At 42.5% G+C, this 22,932-nt stretch overlaps 1 protein-coding gene and 1 long non-coding RNA gene across 2 annotated transcripts; both read right to left on the bottom strand.

The window, feature by feature from the left end:
• Nucleotides 1-671: 671 nt before the first annotated feature.
• On the bottom strand, nt 672-13,530 carry LOC117055156 (zinc finger protein 474-like). The gene is made up of 3 exons (XM_033164542.1): nt 12,662-13,530; nt 7,354-7,534; nt 672-1,278 (listed from the first exon to the last, which is right to left on the bottom strand). The coding sequence occupies exons 1-3, from the start codon at nt 13,307-13,309 to the stop codon at nt 1,127-1,129; spliced, it is 981 nt and encodes a 326-aa protein (XP_033020433.1). The 5' UTR covers nt 13,310-13,530; the 3' UTR covers nt 672-1,126.
• Nucleotides 13,531-13,875: 345 nt separating this feature from the next.
• On the bottom strand, nt 13,876-21,848 carry LOC117055157. Its single transcript, XR_004427582.1, has 3 exons — nt 21,570-21,848; nt 15,729-15,842; nt 13,876-13,946 (listed from the first exon to the last, which is right to left on the bottom strand). It is a non-coding gene; the product is annotated as an uncharacterized LOC117055157 (long non-coding RNA).
• Between the last annotated feature and the right edge of the window lie 1,084 nt (nt 21,849-22,932).

Below are 22,932 nucleotides of genomic sequence, written 5' to 3'. Positions count from 1 at the left end.
TACATTGGGAACAACTGGGGAATAAAGGTCGAGAACAGGGGCAGGGATTCAAATCAACCTTACCAGGTGGTAGAAGTGGGAATCAAAGGCTGCCGTGAGAGGGGCTGCTCTGAATCATGTGTGATGGGTACAGACCCCAGAGGGCAGCCTCTCCCCCTTTCCTCTCTAGGGGTGGGAAGGGACCAGCAGTGCCTCCTGTATGCTGAGAGGCCATTGTAGAGAAGGCACAGCAGGGGCTACCGAGGAGGAGGCAGATCTGGCCTCCAATGAGCACGATGCAGCTGTAGCTGCCACCACAGTAGTAAGCAATGCATTCCTTGGAGGCCACATGTCCTGCCACTGTGGAACCTGCCGCCCAAGGCGGTCACCTCACCTTGCCTCATGGTTGGGCCATGAGTTCTTTGCAGTTCTTTGGGGGAAGGGAACACACTTCCGAGATTCTCCATATCCTGCAAATAAGATGGGTGCCAGGACTGAAATTGGGTACGAGAGCCTCATAGCTGACATTCAAGCCTTGTCACAAGGATTGGAAGAAAATGTGACCATTATCCAAGCTCCTTCATATTATGGAGACAAGACTGGATTGGGTGCCTGTAAACACTAACATTACAGAGTCAATACCTGAGAAACAAGATTGGAGATTTAGTCTTCAAAACACATGGAGTGCCCACTTTTGAAGAAGCCTACCAAAGCTTTTATTGTCCTCATTTTGCTGCAGATAGGACCTTTTAACGGAAACATCCTCAGTAAAAAGAAGTATTCTTAAACATGATTTACTAACTCTTGGGTCTGAAAAGGCATAGCCACTTCATAACAGTGTGTGACTGAGAAACAATGGTATTCACTGTGAAGTCTTAAGGCCACGATCTGCTCTGAAGAATGCCGGAGAAGTTGAACTCCCATCATCCTTATGGACCACGTGGTCAATGCCACTGCTGCAAAACACTGTTTAGAAATGGCATGTCCATATTTCACCTACATAATCAATATTCAGTTAATTGCACACAGGTCATTTTTGGAACTTGATTCGACATAGCGCTATGATTCTTCATTGCTGAGACCTCTGCCCTGTAGGTCAGAGAAGAGTCTTGTTCTTTAAAAACTTTGGCTTGAAAGGAGGAACGTTTTATTTCGGTGTCTTCGGCTTACATGAGCGCTGGTGGACGATCAGCCTGTCTGGCAGGAAGGTACGACCACAAATATTGCATGGAACTAACTGGGCCTGGGCACTTTGCCAGGCAGACTCGTTTAAGGCATCCAGATCATAGTAACCTTTGGCTGGAAAATTAAGAAGAGAAAAATATCAGTTTTCATTCTGGAGAGCCCATACTCCACTTGCATGGAAAATATTTTCAGGAAATACCTGTTGACTGAGCCTTTCAGTTTTAACTAAATCACAGTCCTTATGAGAGCGAAAACCCACCAAAACTCTGCTTATTGTCTCAGGGGTCAAATAAAGTTAACTACAAACTGAATCATCTTGCATGTACGGAGAAAGCATTTCAGCATGTGCTGTGTTACACATTCTTAACTAATTATTAACACATTTCCCTACACTTAAATATCAGTGAGTTTCACCACTTGGCCTTCTCACAAATGTTGCCTAATGAGCCAATGGGAACTGACCGAAGAGATGGAAGAGGAAAGCACAGAGTGTTCTATATACTTCATCGTGCCCTCCCAGTGTTGTTCTTACGGTCAGGGACCCAATTTTGTTTTATTTTTCAAAACTGCTTTCATTGCAACTTCGATGGGAGCTCACACAAAGACCCAGGCAGGCAAAAATCTCAATCCATAAGTCCATTTTCACACACACACACCCCGCCACCCAACTATTGCAGCTGGAGCAGTGTCTGCAATTAAGGCAAGAGATTCGGGGCATTTCAAATGGGCCAAATTGCATCCAAACCCCTGCTTTCTCTTTTTGACTTAAAATGGGTTTCAAGCCCCTTTACCTTTCACCAAGCTACCTTGAGCTGAGGTTGTACAGCAACTGTATAAGTTCACACCAACAGCATCCACACCTTATAATCCTCCTTGGCAGTGCATAGTGAAAAAAAATATAGAGCTTTATTTGAAACAGCGAATAGTTTTCCTTTGCCAAAAAGTATAGTACTTTAGGGAGCAACCAGTGCTATTTTTCTAGGAAAATAGGTGCCAGAACTCACTAGGAACACCTCCTTTGTTTTATTATAATGGTGCCCACCTGAGAGGTGCCGGAACTGAGCTCTGGATTGGGGGGGTGGGGAGCCCAGGAAAGCTTTATCTATATTTTGCATGCAAGTGACTGAGCCCAAATCTGTTTAAAACTAGTACTTTTTATACACACACACACACACAACGTGACTCCATTGTTTATATGACAAGTAAAAATACAGATTTTTCCATAAGAACCCAGAGAGCTGTAATGTGATTCACATTCAGTGCTTCATATGAGAGTAAGCCTTAGATCTCTTAATGCGTCTGTTCCTAATATTCCTTTTCACCAACTGGTGTTCCTTTTTTGGCTGAAGCAAGTATTCTTCTCATTTGCAGGAAATGAATGTGTTCTCTATATACTTTGGAACATTCAGGGCCAAACTGCATATTACATTGCAGCCGCATTAGCCTGACGGCTACTTCTCCATTGAGATATATATATATATATATATATATATATATATATATATATATATATATATATATATATGGAAAGTGCTTTATGATGGAGATGGGGAGGCTTAACCCTTTCTTTTCTAGTCACTTTCCTCCACCGATGATAGTTGCTTGTTTAGACCTTTAACCCTCCCCAAATAAATTCACACAAGAGACAGATATTTGGTTTGGTTTTTGGCAGAATTTAGGCCACAACTTTATTGATTACAACAAAGTGAGTGGTTGCATAGGTTCTGGTTCATAGAATCATAGAATCATAGAGTTGGAAGAGACCACAAGGGCCACCCAGTCCAACCCCCTGCCAAGCAGGTTCGACTATGTCTCTGCACCCTTGCAGGCAGCGCTGTCCCAGAGCCATGTTCATAGGACATACAAGGATGAACACCAGGGACAGCTGCTGGTAGGGGTACCTATCAGCTGTCCTGATGTCCCCGGGACTCGGGCACCAGCCGGACCCCTTTCGGGGACCGACAAACCAATGAGTCCCTGGATTCCTGTACCGGAATATCCTGCTTTTGCATAGGCGTGGCCACATCATGTGCCACTCCTATCACCTGAACCAGAGCCTATCCACAACTTGCAAGTTGTGACTAGTTGCTACATGGCATGCGAAACCCAAATGGCACCGGCCAATCAGCCAAGTAGGGAAAATTGCTGCCGTACCCCTGTCCCAACGACAGACAACACACGATGGCATAGCAAGGACAAGCGCAAGCCCTAAATATAGGGTGTGGTGGGTGGGTGTTCCGATGCGAAAGGCCCCAAAGAGGAAGCTCAGCAGCCTCGCATGGGCTTAAATAGGTCCTGCGTTGCTGTATTTTATGATGCCCCATTGGTCAGATTTCACCCCAGCAACACGGGACCGACCTATCAGGGGTTGTGGCCATGATTTCCAATTACCCCCACAACACTGGGCCGGGTTGCCGGTCGCACCGCAACACATGCCCTCTTTTAATGGAGGACCCTATTTGTAGCTGATACAGAGAATGGACTCCCTGTCATCGTTGCAAAGCATTTTAAAATAGCAACCAGTTTGTATAAGGCAATTCATAGAGTTTCAGGGTGATTCCAGCTAATATGGAATTCCAGGAGAAACCCATAGTTGACTTTTGATATGTATGTGTGGAATCTGCCACAGATTTTCATTAGTATTCAGAGGCCTTGCAAAACTGGGTGAATGATGCAGTTGTAAAACCTGTCTAAAATTTTGTTACTTAGTTCTCCAAAGTTTTGGATACCCCTGCGGTTTCCATTGTTTTGGTGTTAATCACCGTAATCATGAGAAACCGGCTTACATTTCTAAGTATCATTTTGGTTTGCTCCGCTTTTCATTTAAAAAGGTATTCCTCCTGTGGGAGAAGCACCCACTGAATTTATTGGTAGCGAAGGATGTTACAAATGTGCAGCCAGATGATCGACAGAGTTGCTTTCAAACAGTGTGGGGCAATGCAAATATTACAAAAACAGCTTGTGGCTTGGCAACATTGTTCCGGCGTCCCTGATCTATACGAAGGCTTGAAAGGCTGGATCTAGATACACATCAAAGAAGCATTTCAGTTAAACACATTGCAAACTTTGTATGAGAAATTGGGTTGGCAAAAACGGAACTCCACAGCGCCATCTGGTGTCACAGAGTTAGAATGCATAAACAACTTGTATAAAACGATTTCTCTTTGCCAATCTTCTTCTTCTTCTTCTTCTTCTTCTTCTTCTTCTTCTTCTTCTTCTTCTTCTTCTTCTTCTTCTTGTTGTTGTTGTTGTTGTTTAGTCGTTTAGTTGTGTCCAACTCTTTGTGACCCCATGGACCAGAGCACGCCAGGCACTCCTGTCTTCCACTGCCTCCCACAGTTTGGCCAAACTCATGCCAGTCGCTTCGAGAACACTGTCCAACCATCTCGTCCTCTGTCGTCCCCTTCTCCTTGTGCCCTCAATCGTTCCCAACATCAGGGTCTTTTCCAGGGAGTCTTCTCTTCCCATGAGGTGGCCAAAGTATTGGAGCCTCAGCTTCAGGATCTGCCCTTCCAGTGAGCACTCAGGGCTCATTTCCTTCAGAATGGATAGGTTTGATCTTCCTGCAGTCCATGGGACTCTCAAGAGTCTCCTCCAGCACCATAATTTGCCAATGTAGCCGAGTCCAACATCTAGTTATCTAGATGTTCCTCTTTCATTTTTGTTAATGACAATCTTTATTACATTTTCTGCTTTACAATTTCAAATAAACATTTTACGAACTTTAAAATACCCAATGACTTCCCTTCTTCTCTTTCCGTGGTTCATTTTACATATCTTACATCCCTGCATATTTTACTATAACCATTAAAATCAATTATCCATTATTATATCCATCAATGATTATATACTCTGTTGAATTTATATTCTAGGTGTTCCTCTTCCAAATGCTAGAACGAGGAAAGTTGAAAACCATCCAATTCTAAGCAGTGCTTTTTTTGTGAAGGGTACACAACGGTATGCAGCGCTGCCACCATTGGGGGGGGGGAGGAAGGAGGTTGGGGGGGGCTCTTGGACCCTTTCAGAGCATCGCGCCTCCTTCCCTAAGCTGGCCAAATGCTTCCTGGGCTTGGGCAAGGAGGCACGATGCTCTGACAGGGTCCCAGAGCCCTGCTGCCTCCTTCCCAAAGCTGGGCAGGCTTTGGGAAGGTAGTAGGAGGGCTCTCCAACCCCATTAGAGCATCGCATCTCATCCCCCAAGCCCGGGAAACATTTGCCCAGCTTAGTGAAGGAGGCGTGATGCTCTGACAGTGTCCTGGAGCCCTGCCACCTCCTTCCCAAACCCGGGCAGCAGAGGCCTCTTCACCTGGGCAGCAACACTCAGCTCACTGTGAGAGTCTCCACCCCCATCGTTCAACCCGGACACTGAGATCCAGCTCCAAAGACCTTCCCTCACTGTGAGAAGTGAAACTACTGGGAACCAGGCAGAGGGTCTTCTCAGTGGTGGCGCCCGCCCTGTGGAACGCCCTCCCATCAGATGTCAAGGAAATAAACAACTATCTGACTTTTAGAAAGTTTAGGGAAGTTTTTAATGTTTGATGTTTTATTGTGTTTTTAATATTCTGTATTTTAATATTCTGTTGTGAGCCACCCAGAGTGGCTGGGGAAACCCAGCCAGATGGGTGGGGTATGTATGTATGTATGTATGTATGTATGCATGCATGCATGCATGCATGTATGTATGTATGTATGTATGTATAAATAAATAAATATTATTATTATTATTATTATTATTATTATTATTATTATTAGTGGATGGGTGAGGGAACATCAAGCAGCTAACCCATCCTCACTGCCCAGCCTTGGTGTCAGGCAATGTCCCTCCCCATGTTCTGGCCGGTATCCCTGCTTGCTGGTGAGTACCAGCACCATCTCCCCCCCCCCCTTGAAAAAAGCACTGCTTCTAAGCCTCTGTAAAGTCATTATTACCAGAAGGAGCAATTCCTACAGCACACTGCCACGTTTTTTAAGCTTATACCAATTCAATGTAAGCCCTCTCCAGAGGTGATCTTATCAGCTACCTTTTCAAGGTCAGTGCTGGGCAGAGGTGCACTTAGGTAATTTTAGTCTCTAGACATAACTGTCTGGTGGCAGGGGGTGTGCGCTCTTTCGATGGCGATGTGGTTAAGCTCCCTTCAACACGTTGCCTTAGCCAGTCCAGTCCTGTTGCATTTGGGGCCCCTTTCTGAACAGATCCCAAACTTCTGCTCTCAAGTGCTTCCTGATGACACCTCTATTGATGGAAGACCACATGCCACAGAATTTAGTGGCTCCAGGCGTTAGGCTAACATGTGAATGAATATAACCAATAGGCCTTCGGCAATATAGGCCGGGATCCACCTCACCACCCCTGCCAGCAGAAGCACTGTGCAAGGGCTTCCAGTTGCATCATGGGGCTTCCCCACTCATCCCTCAAAATTGGCTGGGGGCGGTGTTTTTTGGGAGAACCCCCAGAACAGCAAGCAGCGGGAGGGGGAATTGCTCCAGCCATAGGAGCCATCTCCAAGGGGCCGAGGTCCCTTTGGCCCCCCTCAATAAAATATTTTGGGGGACTGGGCCTCCCTAAGGTTGATGGGCATTGCCATTCAAATGGTGTGCACCCCCAAAAAAATATTGGTATCCCTGGTTCTGGCTGGCAAGCTGATATGCATACGTAGACAGAACATTGTAATAGCCAGACGCTGAATTCCACACTATAAATCCCATTGTTTTGACAAATCAGAGAAGACTTGAAACCAGGTACAGTGGTATTTGGGTTACACACGCTTCAGGTTACATACGCTTCAGGTTACGGACTCCGCTAACCCAGAAATAACGCTTCAGGTTTAGAACAGTGGTACCTTGGGTTACATACGCTTCAGATTACATACGCTTCAGGTTACATACTCCGCTAACCCAGAAATAACGCTTCAGGTTTAGAACTTTGCTTCAGGATAAGAACAGAAATTGTGCTCTGGCGGCGCAGCGGCAGCGGGAGGCCCCATTAGCTAAAGTGGTGGTTCAGGTTAAGAACAGTTTCAGGTTAAGAACGGACCTCCGGAACGAATTAAGTACGTAACCAGAGGTACCACTGTAAATGGCATAGCTATGCTCGGTTAAAGTCGAAATTAATGTGCAAGGTTTTCACGGATGTTTATGCTGCCCCTTCTCCTGCCGTCTCTGTGTTGATCTTTTGAGATGGTAACTTACCTCCTATGGATACGACCTCTGGCTTCTTGGGTTCGGGTCTTCTTAAGTGTTTTGGCAGCTGATCATTCTCAATGTGCCATTTTTTCAGACACTGTGGTTCATGGATGCTTATGGATTGAGTTCCATACTCTCGGCCGCAAATGTAGCAAATAACGGTTGGGGGTCGCCGTACAAATGCAGGCTGTGGACAACAAGCTCAGTTAAAAGAAAGGCAATTGATTTTAGAAAGTCATTTAAAACCCAAGCAGCCTGTGTTGTTGGAAAGAATCCCGCTGACAAAGTGGAGGATGGAGATGCAGGGTGTTTATGCTTTATAACACATTTTGAGAATGTGCCGCAAAATATGGATTCAGTTGCGAATTCTTGGCAGAAAATTCACACCTGTTACTATATTTAGTTTTGAATTGGTTAATATTAAGCGCTTTCAAATGGACTCTTTAGGAACAAATAGTCCTTTGAAATGTACTTTGGACATGGCAGGCAAACTTCAAGATAATGTTGGTAAGAAAGGGACTCGTAGCTTCTTGGGTTATTGCAAAAACAAAAACAAACAGAAAGGTGTAGCTTATTTCTGGATAATGGTTTGCAGAGGGTGCTTGTTTAAACAGTATGATAAATGACATACCGTGGAACTTTTTCAAATTAAAAACGAGGATGTGTGTCTTCCGGGAGAGTCATGTGACCTGTGCTGTGATCTCACCCCAGAAAACAGTAATTTTTGTCGTGAGAGACTGTGGTGCAAAAGCGTGGAACCCAAAATGGCCACCATGATCTCACGTGAAAAAACAGGGTGTCCCGTTTTTCCCAGGGCACTTGGTGGATATGATTAATGACTTCTACTAAGCTGGACCACGGTCTACCTAGACAAGTACCCACAATTGTGACTGGAAACAATTCTTGAGGGGGTTTACGTATGTGATCTTTCCTAGTGTAAGTACGAAAGACCCTTTAGCTGAGATTTCAAGAGCCAATTTGGAATCTTATGAATGCAAGGCACGAGTTCTTCTTCTACAGGAATCCCCAACTGTTAGGGGCCAGGGCAGAATGGGAAAATGGAGAAAACTGAAGAAAATTTGATGGGCTGGAAGTTTCCCTTTCAGTAGAAGGAGAATAGGAGAGTTTATTTGTTTCTCAGTCTCCGTTCTGATAACTTGTACATGCTATTACCCCAATAAGGCATGATTTAAACCATTGGCAGCACCTGGAGTTGGCATTGCTGTCAGGCATTTGCATCCTCCAAGGTGCCCCACTGCCAAGCCCCAGAGCTTCCAGGCCCCAGTCTTCCTCTTGCTGTCCCCACCCCGATTCCTGTCCCCAGGGGCAGCAACAAAGAGGGAAGAGATGGAACAATACAGTACGTGACCTGAAAAGAAAGATTTTCCGTTGACTGCTGAATCTTTTTTCCTCTGGCTTTGCATGTTATACCACAATTTCCTCACCTTTCTTTGACACACAGAAGCAAACATAATTCAACTTGCCTCCCACTGTAACCAGGCCAAGCATGCCCTTATAATTGCTTTCTTCTTTTGGACATATTGGATGGAATGACCGCAAAAGCTATTGTTATGAGTGGTGGGGTTTTTTTGGGGGGTAGGCTGTATGCCTGGGCCCCTTCTAATTCAGTTCCTGGAATAGCTGGACTATTGGCATAAGTATGGGTCGTTGAGGTAACAAAGGAAGTGGCTCTGAGCCAGAGGACACATGGGTATGCCCCCCTCCCTCAACTTGTCTGTTCGTTAGAAAGACAAAGAGTTGGGAGCTGAGTGATGTGAGCTAGAAGCTGGAAGGAAGGAGCAGGCTGCAAAGCCAAGGAGTGAGGGCCATGCCTGATTTCTGTTGGAATCCAATCCCTCTTGGTGTGTTAATGCTGTGAATCCTTCCATCATAGGCTCAGGTTGTATATATGAGTAAATAAACCACGTATCATAGAGACACTACAGTCTCCACTGACCCTCATTCCAAAGGATTGGGGTGGTGTGCAACACTATTTTTCTCCTGACGAAAGGTTTTTACAATGAAATAATGCTGGAAATTAAGTGCAGAGATAAGGATAGGAAGCACAGAGGGTTCAAAAGTCTGCCACCCCTCCCCCCCAGGCACCACTCTTCACATTTCGGGAAAACATGGATCCAGTGGCTCAGCTTCTAATGACAGCATAGAACAGACTTTGCCCTCCAGATATTTCGGCCAACAAACGGCCATTGGGAGTTGGAGTCCAAAACATCTGGAAGGCACCAGGTTGGCGAAGATTGAAGTAGAAAAAGATTTGGACCTTTGGTTCTGTGCAGTGACAGAGAAAAGACAGCAGGCCAAAATATGCTTTTATTTTGGAAACAGACATAGAACAGGGAAAAGACAGCAGATGGCAGTACCGGATAGTCAAGATACAACCAATGAAATTTCAGAATGAATTTTTTTACCATATATTGACAAAGAGAGCAATGAAAAAGACATCAAAAACATGCAATTGTGATTTACGCAGGAAATGGAGAAATATGCCCTACAAAATAACTGTGCCCCCTTTCTTTGCAGCATAGAACTGGATTTTGAGACTATCTTTCTAAGGGTTGTTTACATTCCCCTTGCAGCAATACAGTCCTAAGCTGGATTTGAGAACAGGGCTATCAAAACTGACTTGCACAGCCAAAGTCTATGAGGCTTAGGCTGTTTACTGAAGATATAATCAGGCTTGGTTAGTCCAAATGAGCCCATACATTCCAGTACCAATTGGATTACAAAATAACAACTTTGGCCTAACAAACCCATTACAGGCAAACTGGCTTGACTCTACCATTCAGGAAACACTTGGTGAGGGAACAAGAAGAAAATGAGGTCTAGCATAACAAGACAATGGGACAAATTTATTGTCCTGCTATGGGCACTGTGCCCTGTTTAATTGAGGGGAACAGCAATGATTATTCTTATGAACAGACCTTGTCAACTCTCTTTACAGAGGGACCCTTTTAGAGAGTCTTTCAGAACAGGCGTTCCAACACTGTGGAAGTTATGGTCTGACATTTCTTCAGTCCTGCTCTTAACGGGATTGAAATGTGTATGTGCGAACACATACCCAATGTTTTCTGTTCAATTCAAACCGGGATCTTTGCTAGCCCCACTTCCCTTCCATCTCTGTGTTATCACTCTCTTCCCTTTCTAATTTTTTGTCCCCTTCAGTCCAACTTTATAGAGGAAGGCCAACGGCAGTTTCCACTGACCTGTTTTCACGCCTATCAATCTTATACCTCCATTGATGAACAGAGCATGTTCTTCTTAGCCAACAATACTTGGGTAAGTACGGCTCAAGAGAGTTTGGTTGTAAGTGTCTATCCCTTTCTTCAGCATTCTATACTACAAATGCAAACTTGATTGACACACATTTAGTGGTAATAGTTTCTTCCAAGGGAACCTATCTTTTTTTGAGGGCATACCAAGTTCCTTCGCAACACTGAAATTCTCCGAATCCTCTAATGGGAAGCCGTGACGTTTAAACTGGTTTGAAGTTCGTTCAGATTTATAATATAGCTGTGCCACCTTCCCAAATGTTTTGTCTGGCTGATTTCAATGAAGATGTTAATCCCAGGAGAAGGTTCAGAGAAAAGAAACAAAGGAAATGCAAGTATTGCAAGAATACGCCAAGGGAGACAAATTCTTATTGTAGTATGCCGTAATTCAGTAGTATGCCTACAGTGAAATACTTCAGTAAGTCTTTTGTTCAAGAGCCCCTCCTGAAAGCCCTCAAACTCCTTTTTAAACCTGCCATACTTTAAAAAGCTTACATTAAAAAATAGTTACTATAAGCAAATAAATTTAACAACTCTATCCTAGGTTGTTGCTACTACGTGAACTTTGTATGAACACATGCACCAAGATGGGTTGGTGGGTGGAAGAAACGGACTCTGAATGTAGTTCTGTGCCCTGAACTGGTTGACGATTGCCCCCTAATTACATAAAGAATCGCCAGTAATTTATAGATAGCTGTGAATTCTCTGTAGATTCTTGGGCCAAATTTTGGGGAAGGTTACAGCAACTAAAAATGGGGGAGGTGGTTAATATCTGAGTCCAGTTTCCTTCTTCGTCACTTTCAGATTTAAAATTACAGGATATCGTATTACTCAGATTATTTGTTTTCTTTTTCTTTCGTCTTCCAGATTCCCTCCCATTTCTCCTTTCATTTAGAATCGACCTTTCTTTGTTATAAAAGTGGCTAATAAACACAAAGAGAAGACCAGGAATATATGAAACATAACAACACATCATGAATTGTTGCTACGGAGAACACGGCCAGAGTTTAGTCCTCTCTGCCTTGGCTCACGACAAGAAGAATTACTACTTCTTTCTGACTAGAAAGCTAAGCAACAAACAACGTTGCGGCACCTTCTTGAATTCACTCAGCAGTGTCCTTCATGTAATGTCCATTTGTACACTATTTGTGTACAAATGAGTAACTCCCGCAAAAGTATCTAATGCTATTTGACTTTGCACGTGTTAATTCAACCTAAGAGAGATGCAAAGTAAAAACCTGTACTCCAAGGGAATAGATTCTTCGAATTTATAGCACTTAGCAGATGCTCGCAGCCTTTTTATTCATATCGGCTGCTTGACAAATATATTTTATCCCCCGAATTCCCATAAATAAATCACAATTAGAGGGCAAGCTGAGGTGAAGGATTCCTTGCAAACTCCATAGGACAAGAACTGCAAGCATCTGTCTACAGCCATTAAACCAACATTCAGAATATATGAAAAGGATTTCATGGGTCCTTTCACAAGTAGAATTATATATCGGTATGGCTCTAAGTGCTTTTTTTGTTTTAATTATGGTTTCTACATGAGTTTAAGTGGAAAATCTGTGCCATCTGCTTGCCTATATTTGTGCTGCGTCGCAAACTTGAGTTAAGTCACCAGCCTTAAACTTGAACATCGTTATCTATAGCATTTTAGAAACAAAAAAAAATGTCTAATATGGTTTATATAAACACTGAAGTTCATGTTAATTAAATCACTGCTACCACCACTACAAAAACCATGGTTGTGGTGTTTTTCTTACACAAGCAATGTGCTTACTACAAAGTCTGCATTTCTGCTGATAACTTATTCAGAACATGGAAAGTGACCCAGGCGTCACCTTAGGCTTGTCTAAGGCTACTCACTCATTTATAGTCTCTGAAATGATCTCCTAGCTTGATTGAAGTCAATAGTGAAGGTTTTACCATTAACTTCAACGGCACTGGAATGTCAAGGTGGAATTTGCACAGGAAACAATTTTGCTTTTTTTTTTTTTTGGTAGGTGTGATGCCTTCTAATTTACCTTGTCTGAGGTGGAAGATGCAGGCCCAGTGGATCTATGTGATTTAGGCGAGCTGTAGCTCGAAGGACCTGAACTGGCTTTTGGTTTACAACTCTTTTGGTGCACAGCAAGACGATCTGGAAGAAAAGTACGGCCACAGTGTTCACAGGGTAGGAGCTTGTAACTTTGAGTAGCTGCTGCGTTTTCAGCCATCGTACCGAGAGATATTCCAGGAAGGGCCTGAGGTTTAACGGGTGGTGGTCTTCTGAGATGTTTGGGCAACCTATCGTTTTCTATCTGCCACTTCTCCAGGCATTTTGGCTCGTGGATAGGAAGAGATTGTGACCCAAACTCTTTGCCACAGATATGGCAGATCCTGAAGCCAGGTCTTCTCGGGGGAATGACGGGCCGATCCCACTGATCCTGAGACGTGCACCCAGTACTTGATCGTTTTGATACCACCACAGTCCCCGGCCTCTTCTTCCCAGTGCTTGTTTTAAGGGTAGAATTTAAACCCACTCCTGACAAAAGCATGGAAGGGTCTGAAACAGTGGATTTTGAAGCCTGTCTTAAAGATGAGCTGGTGGAGATATTAGCGAGGGCTTTCCCAGCACTGGGGAGTGTTTTATTGTGTTTGCTCAGAGTCTTTTTCATTAAAGCCGTTTCCATGAAGTCAACAATGTTCCATTAACAGGATGTCTGGATTTATGTAGTGTTTCTTGTTTGGACTTGGTGGTTGTCTTTTGGTTGACCTGTTGTTCCTTTAAAAACAACGAAGCTCTCTGGGATAAATAGGTACAAGATCCTAAAACAGAGGGCAGCTGTGATAGATCCGAGCACATTTGCAAAGTTCTAACACTGAGGTCCCAGCAATGTTGCCTTTTTGTGGTGTTTTTTTTTCTGTTTTTCTGTTTTTTTAGTGTCTTTTTTTTAATCCTGGGGGAAAAAATAGGAGGAATATGTATGTAAAAACATGGTAAGCTATAGGCAGATGTTTAATTGTTTTAAAACTTTTTTTTTAAAAAAAGAGAGTAAAATAACTAGTGTAGCCAAATTTTTATGTTGAGCATTTCTGCATATATAACATTTCAGCTGCAATCTGTACACACTTACCTGGGAGTAAGCCCCACTCACCACTGTGGGGCTTACTTCTGAGTAAGCATGTATAGGATTGGGCTTTTGCGTGGTTTTTTGTCGGTCACCTCACTGTCATTCTTCCAAACTTTTTTTTTTTGATTCAGCATTCATAGCAATAACTATTGGTGTTGCCACATTGTACAGCCGCATGTGTTACATTAAGTTGATTCTGCACAAGACAAAAGAAATAAAACACTTGTAATAATAAGACAAAGTAAATCCTGTCCTTAACACTGAGAAGGCACAGCAGCTACTAAAACATTTGTCTGTTGCATTTGCCTGAATTCATAAATCAGACCCTCCAAGTGTCCCTATTTTCCAGGGAAAGTCTTGGATTTACAGAAACTGTCCTGGTTTCTTATTTTATCTCGGAAAGTCCTGCTTCCCTTGTCATCTTATAATAGCAGTGGCACCCACCTGAGAGGTACCAGAACTGAGTTCCGGTGAGTTCCAGCTGCAAAAAAAGAGAAGAAGCCCTGGATGTCCCTGTTTGCATTGGAGAAATATTGGAGTCTATGGAGTTATGCGACCCCCAAGCCAAGGAGATAAGTAACTATACAACTTTTTTCCCCAGTAGCACCTTAGTATGGTATGAGCTTTCGTGTGCATGCACACTTCTTCAGATACATGCATGCACACGAAAGCTCATACCAATAACAAACTTAGTTGGTCTCTAAGGTGCTACTGGAAGGAATTATTATTATTATTATTTTGTTTTGACTATGGCAGACCAACACGGCTACCTACCTGTATATACAACTTTTAGAAGACATCTGAAGACCCCCCTGTACAGGGAAGTTTAAAAAAATGTTGAATGTTTTATTATGTATTTATATACCATATGTTTGAAGCCACCCCGAGTGGCTGGGGCAACCCAGTCAGATGGGTGGGGTATAAAAAAATTGTTGTTGTTGTTGTTATGGAATGGGACGTCATAAACCATATAACTGTGAAGTTGTTTCAACTAACAGTCAAAAAGTTCCACAGTAACATATTATATATATATATATATATATATATATATATATATATTGATATGGGGCTATCTGTTTAGCTCCATTGTGGGTTATGTTTTTCCTTTTTTTCCCTTCAAAGTTCCTTCAGAGGTTTTTTTTAAAATTCTGTACAAATGTATTTTTTTCTGACTGACGGTCGAATTAAAGAATGTATGTATGTATATTATATATAATAATATATAATATATCTGTTATACAGTGGTACTTCTGGATGTGAACGGGATCTGTTCCGGAGCCCCGTTCACATCATGAGCAGTCCACAACAGGTAGCGCTGCTTCTGCGCACACGCGGGTCACAATTCGGCGCTTCTGCGCATGCGCATGATGTTATTTGATGTGTCTGCCCATGCGCGAACCGCCAAACCCAGAAGTATCCCGTTCCAGTACTTCCGGGTTCAGCGCGTTCATAACCCACACCGTTCACAACCCGCAGCGAACGCAACATGAGGTACGACTGTATATATATACCGGTACTCTAATTTTGATCTCCTCGAATTTTTGTTACAAATTGATACATCGGTGTTACTAAATTGCAATGTTTTCCTGTCATGGAAAGCACTGCTAGTTCCTCTGATGTTCCCCACAGCAATTCCATTGATGCTGCTAGCTAGACCCCAGAATGTGTGGCTTAAGTGTTTTCTAGTGGGTTGCCCTTTGCAGTATCGTCAGGGAGCGAATGATATGTTTAAAGCATTTGCACACCATGGCGAACTATCCTTCTTGCCCTCGACGGCTGCTGTAGTAGTTGTAATAATGGTAAAATAATAAAAGTGATTCAGTAAGTAATAATGCAACTTGAATGTACCCCCCCCAAAAAAAAATATTATAGGAGGCCCCAGATAATTGTGAGCAAGTGAAACCTTTTCCAAGTCACGGAGAAAGAAAAGGCAACGCTTACTAGAGGGTCATGGGAAAGGAATATCTCGGAACATTACCTGTGTTTTACCCAGCTAAGGCTTTATCCTCCAGTCCATTTTCCATGGATAGATGTGTATCATGGATGATCAAGCTGTTCCCCTTTACAATAATTTCAAGCAGTAATGCAGGCTCTGGGGTAAAGAATGTTGAATGAGTCAAGCTATGAATCAGTCAAGAAGAGAAACCATAAACAACCTGCTAACAATATAGCCTCTTGTTGGACTTCCAAGATCTCTGCTGGATACGTTTCATAATAGATTTATGCTTTATTTGGGGGATTACACCATTTGGTCTCTTTTCCTTTCCGCCAAGTTGGAAATGTCCTGTAAGTTCACATCCGTAAATCTGAAACCTTCCATCATGTTCCCCGTCAACTAGAAAGCGTATAAGGTTTTTAAAAGTAAATTAACTTTTCTCTATAAAAGGCATGACAAAGTGTAGCTTTCTTTCTGAACGTTAAGACAAAAGCGAGCGGTAGCCAAATATGGGTCATCATTCTTCTTTTGGACAATGCTTGAGCCATCGGCAGTCCTCCGCGATGGCCTTAATTCATAAACCATGTGCTTTTAATGAAAATAAATTTAAATGTAATGGACTATCTGGATTCAAATAAGACAATGCATAGAAATACAGAAGCTCATCTAGATGCTGCCAGAAGGCACTACTTCATATGTAATATCTCACAACCGAAGAGCAACTAATCCAAATTTAGTTCATCTACATTAAAAAAAAATCTATGAGGAAGAGCTCTCCTGTGGTTTAAATTTCCATTAATCTTTTCAAAGTCTCTCACAATATGGTTCTCACTAATCTCCAAGAGTAGCCTTTTCTCTAAGCAGTAATCCTAATGGTTCGGTCAAGTGCTGAGGGGCGAGAGGAAATATGACAGTCGGCTAAAATGTATAGATTTGATGTGAGGGAAAACTCCACAGGAAAAGGATTCTTTTGTTTGCTTCGTGGATGTCTTTGGAAATAAAACTCATGTACACACACATGAGGGCTCTTTAGTTTTTCCCTCCATCGATCTGTAAAACCCTTTTCATGAGCAGAGGTTCTCTCTCTCCCCATCTCTCGGGATCCCACCAGGTATAAATGCTTCACAGAAATCCATCTGTCAGTCCTGTGTCCTTTTAACACAGATTCGGGTTGGGAAAAAACATCGTCGTGCCTGCTAGGTAATTAGATAAGCCACAGTGCTCCAGTCCATTTTGATTTCTATTCAATGGGAAATTTGTTAGGGAAAGCCCCTTGAAAAGAATACAGGCACCCCTCTACTTGTGCGCGACTGTGTATACGGATGGCGCTGGGAAATAATTACATTTGTATCAGGAAATGGTGGGAGAGAGCTGAAGGGTCCCCATGGCTTGTGGGGAGACCCTCCCCAGAGCCGAAAGAGGCTTCAGTGAGGGCAGAGAAGAGACCGGCAATTCAGCGGGGCTTTCTTTAGGCTGCTCAGCCTCCGTGCCTAACAGCATTGTAAAAGTAAAAAGGTAAAGGACTCATCTCACTTTAAAGGCGAGGGAGCCGGCGTTTGTCCACAGACAGCTTTCTGGGTCATGTGGCCAGCAGGACTAAACCACTTCTGGCGCAACGAGACACTGTGATGGAAACCAGAGCCCACAGAAACGCTGTTTAACTTCCCGCTGCAGGGCTACCTATTTATCTACTTGCACTGGTCGGCTTTCAAACTGCTAGGTTGGCAGGAGCTGAGACAGAGCAACGAGAGCTCACCCCGTCGCGGGGATTCGAACCGCCAACCTTCCAATCGACAAGCCCAAGAGGCTCGGTGGTTTAGACCACAGCACCATTGTAGTGCAGCAGCAACAGCTTTCCCACACTTCCACCAGCCTCCTGCCAACCCCAGAGCTTCAATTCCAGTTGTGGATATTTTAGTTGCAGTATTTTTGATCTGGAGTGGAGAGAGAGGAGCAGAGAGATAATTTAAAGGCTCTTTAGAGGGTGCTCCCTACGTTTGCGAATTTCACTTATGTTTGTGTGGCACTAGAACGTAAACCCTGCCTAAGTGGGGATTCACTTTATCTGCCTTCAGACTAAAGAATGGAAGAACAATCAAGTTCTTAAAGTGTTTTAGGAGTATCATGATATATCACTGCACAGAAGCACCTTCAAACAAACAAACAAACAAAACCTCTTCAGCTTTAACTGTAAAAAATTTGTATTGCTGTCTTTAGATTCCTTCCTTTTATTTTTGGAAAATTGTTTGTTTCTTGCTGCTTATCAGCAAATACATCACTATGACTTCACAAGCTTCAGAGGTCCAGATTTTCCACATTGGCAAACAATCAAACAAACATTGGCTAGTACCTCTCCTCTCTGGAAAAATATATTTGGCCCAGCCCAGTATAACTTCATTTTTGCTGCTTTGATTTTTCAGATCATGGGATGTAGCTAAAGATACAAAAAGGCCTTGATGAAAGGCCTGTAGTTATTTTAATCATTTGCTGCGGGTTGCTGAGGAAGACTGAAATCTCTATTTAGACCCATCAAAATAATTACAGTCATACCTTGGTTTTCGAACAGCTTAGTTCTTGAATGTTTTGGCTCTTGAACGCCGCAAACCCGGAAGTGAGTTTTCCGTTTTTTGAACATTCTCTTGGAAACTGCCGGTAAACGTCCGATGGGGCTTCCGCAGCTTCGGATTGGCTGCAGGAGCTTCCTGCAGCCAATCAGAAGTCACGCTTTGGTTTTCAAATGTTTTAGAGGTTGAACGGACTTCTAGAACGGATTCTGTTTGACTTTCAAAGTTCAGCTGTATATTGTTCTCTTATACATGCTGTTAAAATTTATTTTTAAGCAGTGTTTAGACAAAAAAAAAAAAGGACAAGTGTGACACTATTGGCCATTGTCAGAATTGACTTGGAAGTTCCATCAAGGAAGGAATGCAGTTTTGCTAGGGTGAGGGGATGACTCAAAGTGCTATTGTGTTTCTTCTACGGCAGAGTAGGGATTCGTGGATCACATGAATTGCCATTGTTCTCTCCATTTTGGTATTTTTAATGTCTGATGCCTTCTGGCGGTTCCCTCAATGCGAGAAGTGAGGTTACAAGGAACCAGGCAGAGGGCCTTCTCGGTAGTGGTGCCTGCCCTGTGGAACGCCCTCCCATCGGATGTCAAGGAAATAAACAACTATCTGAATTTTAGAAGACACCTGAAGGCAGCCCTGTTTAGGGAAGTTTTGAAAGTTTAATGCTGTATTGTGTTTTTAATATTTGGTTGGGAGCTGCCCAGAGTGGCTGGGGTATAAATAAATATTATCATTATCATTATCATTATCATTATCATTATCATTATCATTATCATGCTTTAGTATTTCTTGGAATCCACCCAGAGTGGCTGGGGCAACTCAATCAGATGGGCAGGGCAGAAATATAAAAACAACAACAACAACAACAACAACAACCACCACCTCTGTGATGACATCTAAAGGTCTAACCATCCATGTTACATGCCTCTTACATCATGGAGGTCACTGATTGAGTCTCCTGATATGTTTCTTGTTTTTATAGGGTTTCTGAATTTGATCGCGTGTGGTGCAGAGATATCTTCAGCCATCCCCACTAAGCCTTGACAGTTTCACTGCGGGCAACTTCTACTTTGCTCCTAATTTTAATCACTGTAAAAGGGCTAGGTTTTTTGTTTATCCCCTTGCCCTTGTTTCTTGTCTTGCAGGTCCTCAGAAAGCAGCACCTCATTAAAATCTGATGTTTTAGTACAGGGGTCAGCAACCTTTTTCAGCCATGGGCTGGTCCACCATCCCTCAGACCATGTGGTGGGCTGGACCATATTAAAAAAAAAATAAAAATGAACGAATTCCTACGCCCCACAAATAACCCAGAGATGCATTTTGAATAAAAGCACACATTCTACTCATGTAAAAACACCAGGCAGGCCCCACAAATAACCCAGAGATGCATTTTAAATAAAAAGACACATTCTACTCATGTAAAAACACCAGGCAGGTCCCACAAATAACCCAGAGATGCATTTTGAATAAAACCACACATTCTACTCATGTAAAAACACCAGGCAGGCCCCACAAATAACCCAGAGATGCATTTTAAATAAAAGGACACATTCTACTCAAGGAAAAACAGGCTGATTCCCAGACCATCCATGGGCCAGATTGAGAAGGCGATTGGGCTGCATCCGGCCCACGGGCCTTAGGTTGCCTACTCCTGTTTTAGAGAGAAGTATATTATAGTTCCATCCACTGAGACTTTCATTAAGGGATGAAACCAAGATAGTGCTTGGTATATTAAATGAAAATCCGTATTTGCCAAAAATAAACAATTTAATCTGGTTAGAAGCCAAACTGTTCTTTTTCAGACTAAAAACACAAAGACTTAATTGCTAAATATCTGACGAAGAAATGGTGTGTGTGTGTTGGATCTGCTTGCTGTGTACACTGTAAATAATCATTTAAGAAGTCCTCTTAATAATTTCCAAATATTCACAGCAATATAAAAGGAAATATACACACTGTAAATAATCATTTAACTAGTCTTCTTAATAATCTCAGGATATGTTATGCATGGCAGTATAAAATGAAACAAATAATAGGGGAAACTTAGCACGATGTTCAAATACATGGTATCTTGCTTTTCTAGCAAAAATGTGTCCCTGGAAATCGTTACAATTACATCCAGTGGCCAGAATTGTCAGAGTTCGCTTTCAAAGAGCTGTTAGTTCTAATTCTGATGATTATGAACACTGTGAATATGGTGAAACATTTGTTTATCAGCTTATATTTTCATGGCATTCGAATGTGATTGTATTATAACTTTTCTACCATTGAAAAGGCAATGGTATGTTTCAGGTTACATAGTGGTCAAAAATGAAGTTCTGTATTTTGCACTAATTTAATATGATCAGGATTACTCTTAAAAATAATTAGTAGAACGCTTTATTCTTTCTATTTGTTACATCTGGCACTGAAAGTTACTAGGAGCTGGTTTTGCTGCTTCTGGCGTGGCAAAGTGAATAATAATAATAATAATAATAATTCCCTTTTGATCATTAATAAAACATGTTGTTGTTGTTGTTGTTGTTCAGTCGTTCAGTCGTGTCCGACTCTTTGTGACCCCATGGACCAGAGCACGCCAGGCACGCCTATCCTTCACTGCCTCTCGCAGTTTAGCCAAACTCATGTTAGTAGCTTCAAGAACACTGTCCAACCATCTCATCCCCTGTCGTCCCCTTCTCCTTGTGTCCTCCATCTTTCCCAACATCAGGGTCTTTTCCAGGGAGTCTTCCCTTCTCATGAGGTGGCCAAAGTACTGGAGCCTCAACTTCAGGATCTGTCCTTCTAGTGAGCACTCAGGGCTGATTTCTTTAAGAATGGATAGGTTTGATCTTCTTGCAGTCCATGGGACTCTCAAGAGTCTCCTCCAGCACCATAATTCAAAAGCATCAATTCTTCGGCGATCAGCCTTCTTTATGGTCCAGCTCTCACTTCCGTACATTACTACTGGGAAAACCATAGTAATGTACGGAAGTGAGAGCTGGACCATAAAGAAGGCTGATCGCCGAAGAATTGAAGCCTGCAAATAGTTTTCCTATATTACTTCATGAGATAGATACCAGCAATCTTATTAAAATACCAGGAATCTCAAGCATTATATATATATATATATATATATATATATATATATATATATATATATATATATATATATATATTGGTTAAATAAAATAAATCCTATGCTATTAACATGCTATACCTATTAAAAGAGGTTCACTGCGATCAATAGTTCAACCTCATCCAAAACAGGGACTTTTTTTTTTATTGAGCTGACCTCCTGGCAGTTACATTTCTTCACTTTGTTCCTTGTTCTTACCTTAAAATCTCAGTACTTAAACTCCCACATAATGATTCCTTTGTGCACACCGAGGAATAAGCAGAAACGAAGCATCAGGTCTTAGCATATCCTTTCTTATTTAAGAAATTAGTACGTTAGCATCTTGCGTTGCTACAGAAATGGCAAGTTCTCTTTTGTCACTGGCCCGTTGCCTAGCTACATATCAACAAATGTGAATTCACAGTGCTCCTTTGAAGCTGATTGGTCAACTGCATTGTTTGGGAAGTGTAGGAGACAGGTGTATGCGGGAACAATATTTAGAAGTGAACGTAGAAATTTTCCTAAAGTTCATCATGGGGGAAATGTGATGATTTGAATGGAAATTCCCTTTCTCCAGCTCCAGCTTCTGCAGAATTATTGAAATGGGCCGTGCTGCAGAGAGAAGGAGCAAAGGAACTTCAGGTAGAACTTCAGGCTTGCTATGAACACACACTTAACACGTAGAATTCACTTAGAAAAGGTGTGGAAGAGGCTACTACCTTAAGTCAGTGAAGTTATATGACGTTGTGCAAAGCAATGTTATTTCATCACTTTTTCTTACTGCAAAAAAGTCCATTTTTTAAAGAAGCAGGTTTTCTTTTTTGCTTTGCAGCACAAAAGCAGCAATTCTACCTGAATTGTGCAACCTGAATTTGCCAGTATGAGATCCTACCTGCAAAATAGCTACAGACTGGAAGAATCCAATTTAAGTCCAGTGTTACCTGCTCTTTGCTCAATTCCACTACTCCCTGTTTTAGGGCACAGTCTTTTACGGTATCCAGAAATGTTGCCTCTTTCTTGTGACTGGTCCTGTAACAAACATTTAGCCAGTCTACGTGAGGGTAATTGAAATCACCAATTACTACATTTCCTCCTTTGGATGCCTCCTCGGTTTCAAGGAGATTACTGTGGGCACTTTGGTCAGGTAAGGTAAAAGGTAAAGGTAAAGGAGCCCTGGATAGTTAGGTCCAGTCAAAGGTGACTATGGGGTTGCAGCGCTCATCTCGCTTTTCAGGCTGAGAGAGCTGGCGTTTGTCCACAGACAGCTTTCCGGGTCATGTGGCCAGCATGGCTAAACCGCTTCTGGCACAACAGAACACTGTGATGGAAGCCAGAGCGCATGGAAATGCCATTTACCTTCCCGCTGCAGCGCCACCTATTTATCTACTTGTGCTGGTGTGCTTTCGAACTGCTAGGTTGGCAGGAGCTTTTTGAATCCATCGAAAAGTGTCACATTGCAGCACATTATGTTTTTTTACAATTAAACACACACACAAGGTGTGTCTAGGCTATCTTGAAGCTGAAGTAGTAAGAATGTATTGGTTGAACAATAGGTGATTTACAGGGTACTGCTGGATTTTAC

The sequence above is a fragment of the Lacerta agilis genome, chromosome 11 (assembly GCF_009819535.1).
Source record: "Lacerta agilis isolate rLacAgi1 chromosome 11, rLacAgi1.pri, whole genome shotgun sequence".
Lineage (NCBI taxonomy): Eukaryota > Metazoa > Chordata > Lepidosauria > Squamata > Lacertidae > Lacerta > Lacerta agilis.
Note: the sequence above shows the minus strand (reverse complement) of the source record. Positions and strands in the feature narration are given on the sequence as shown.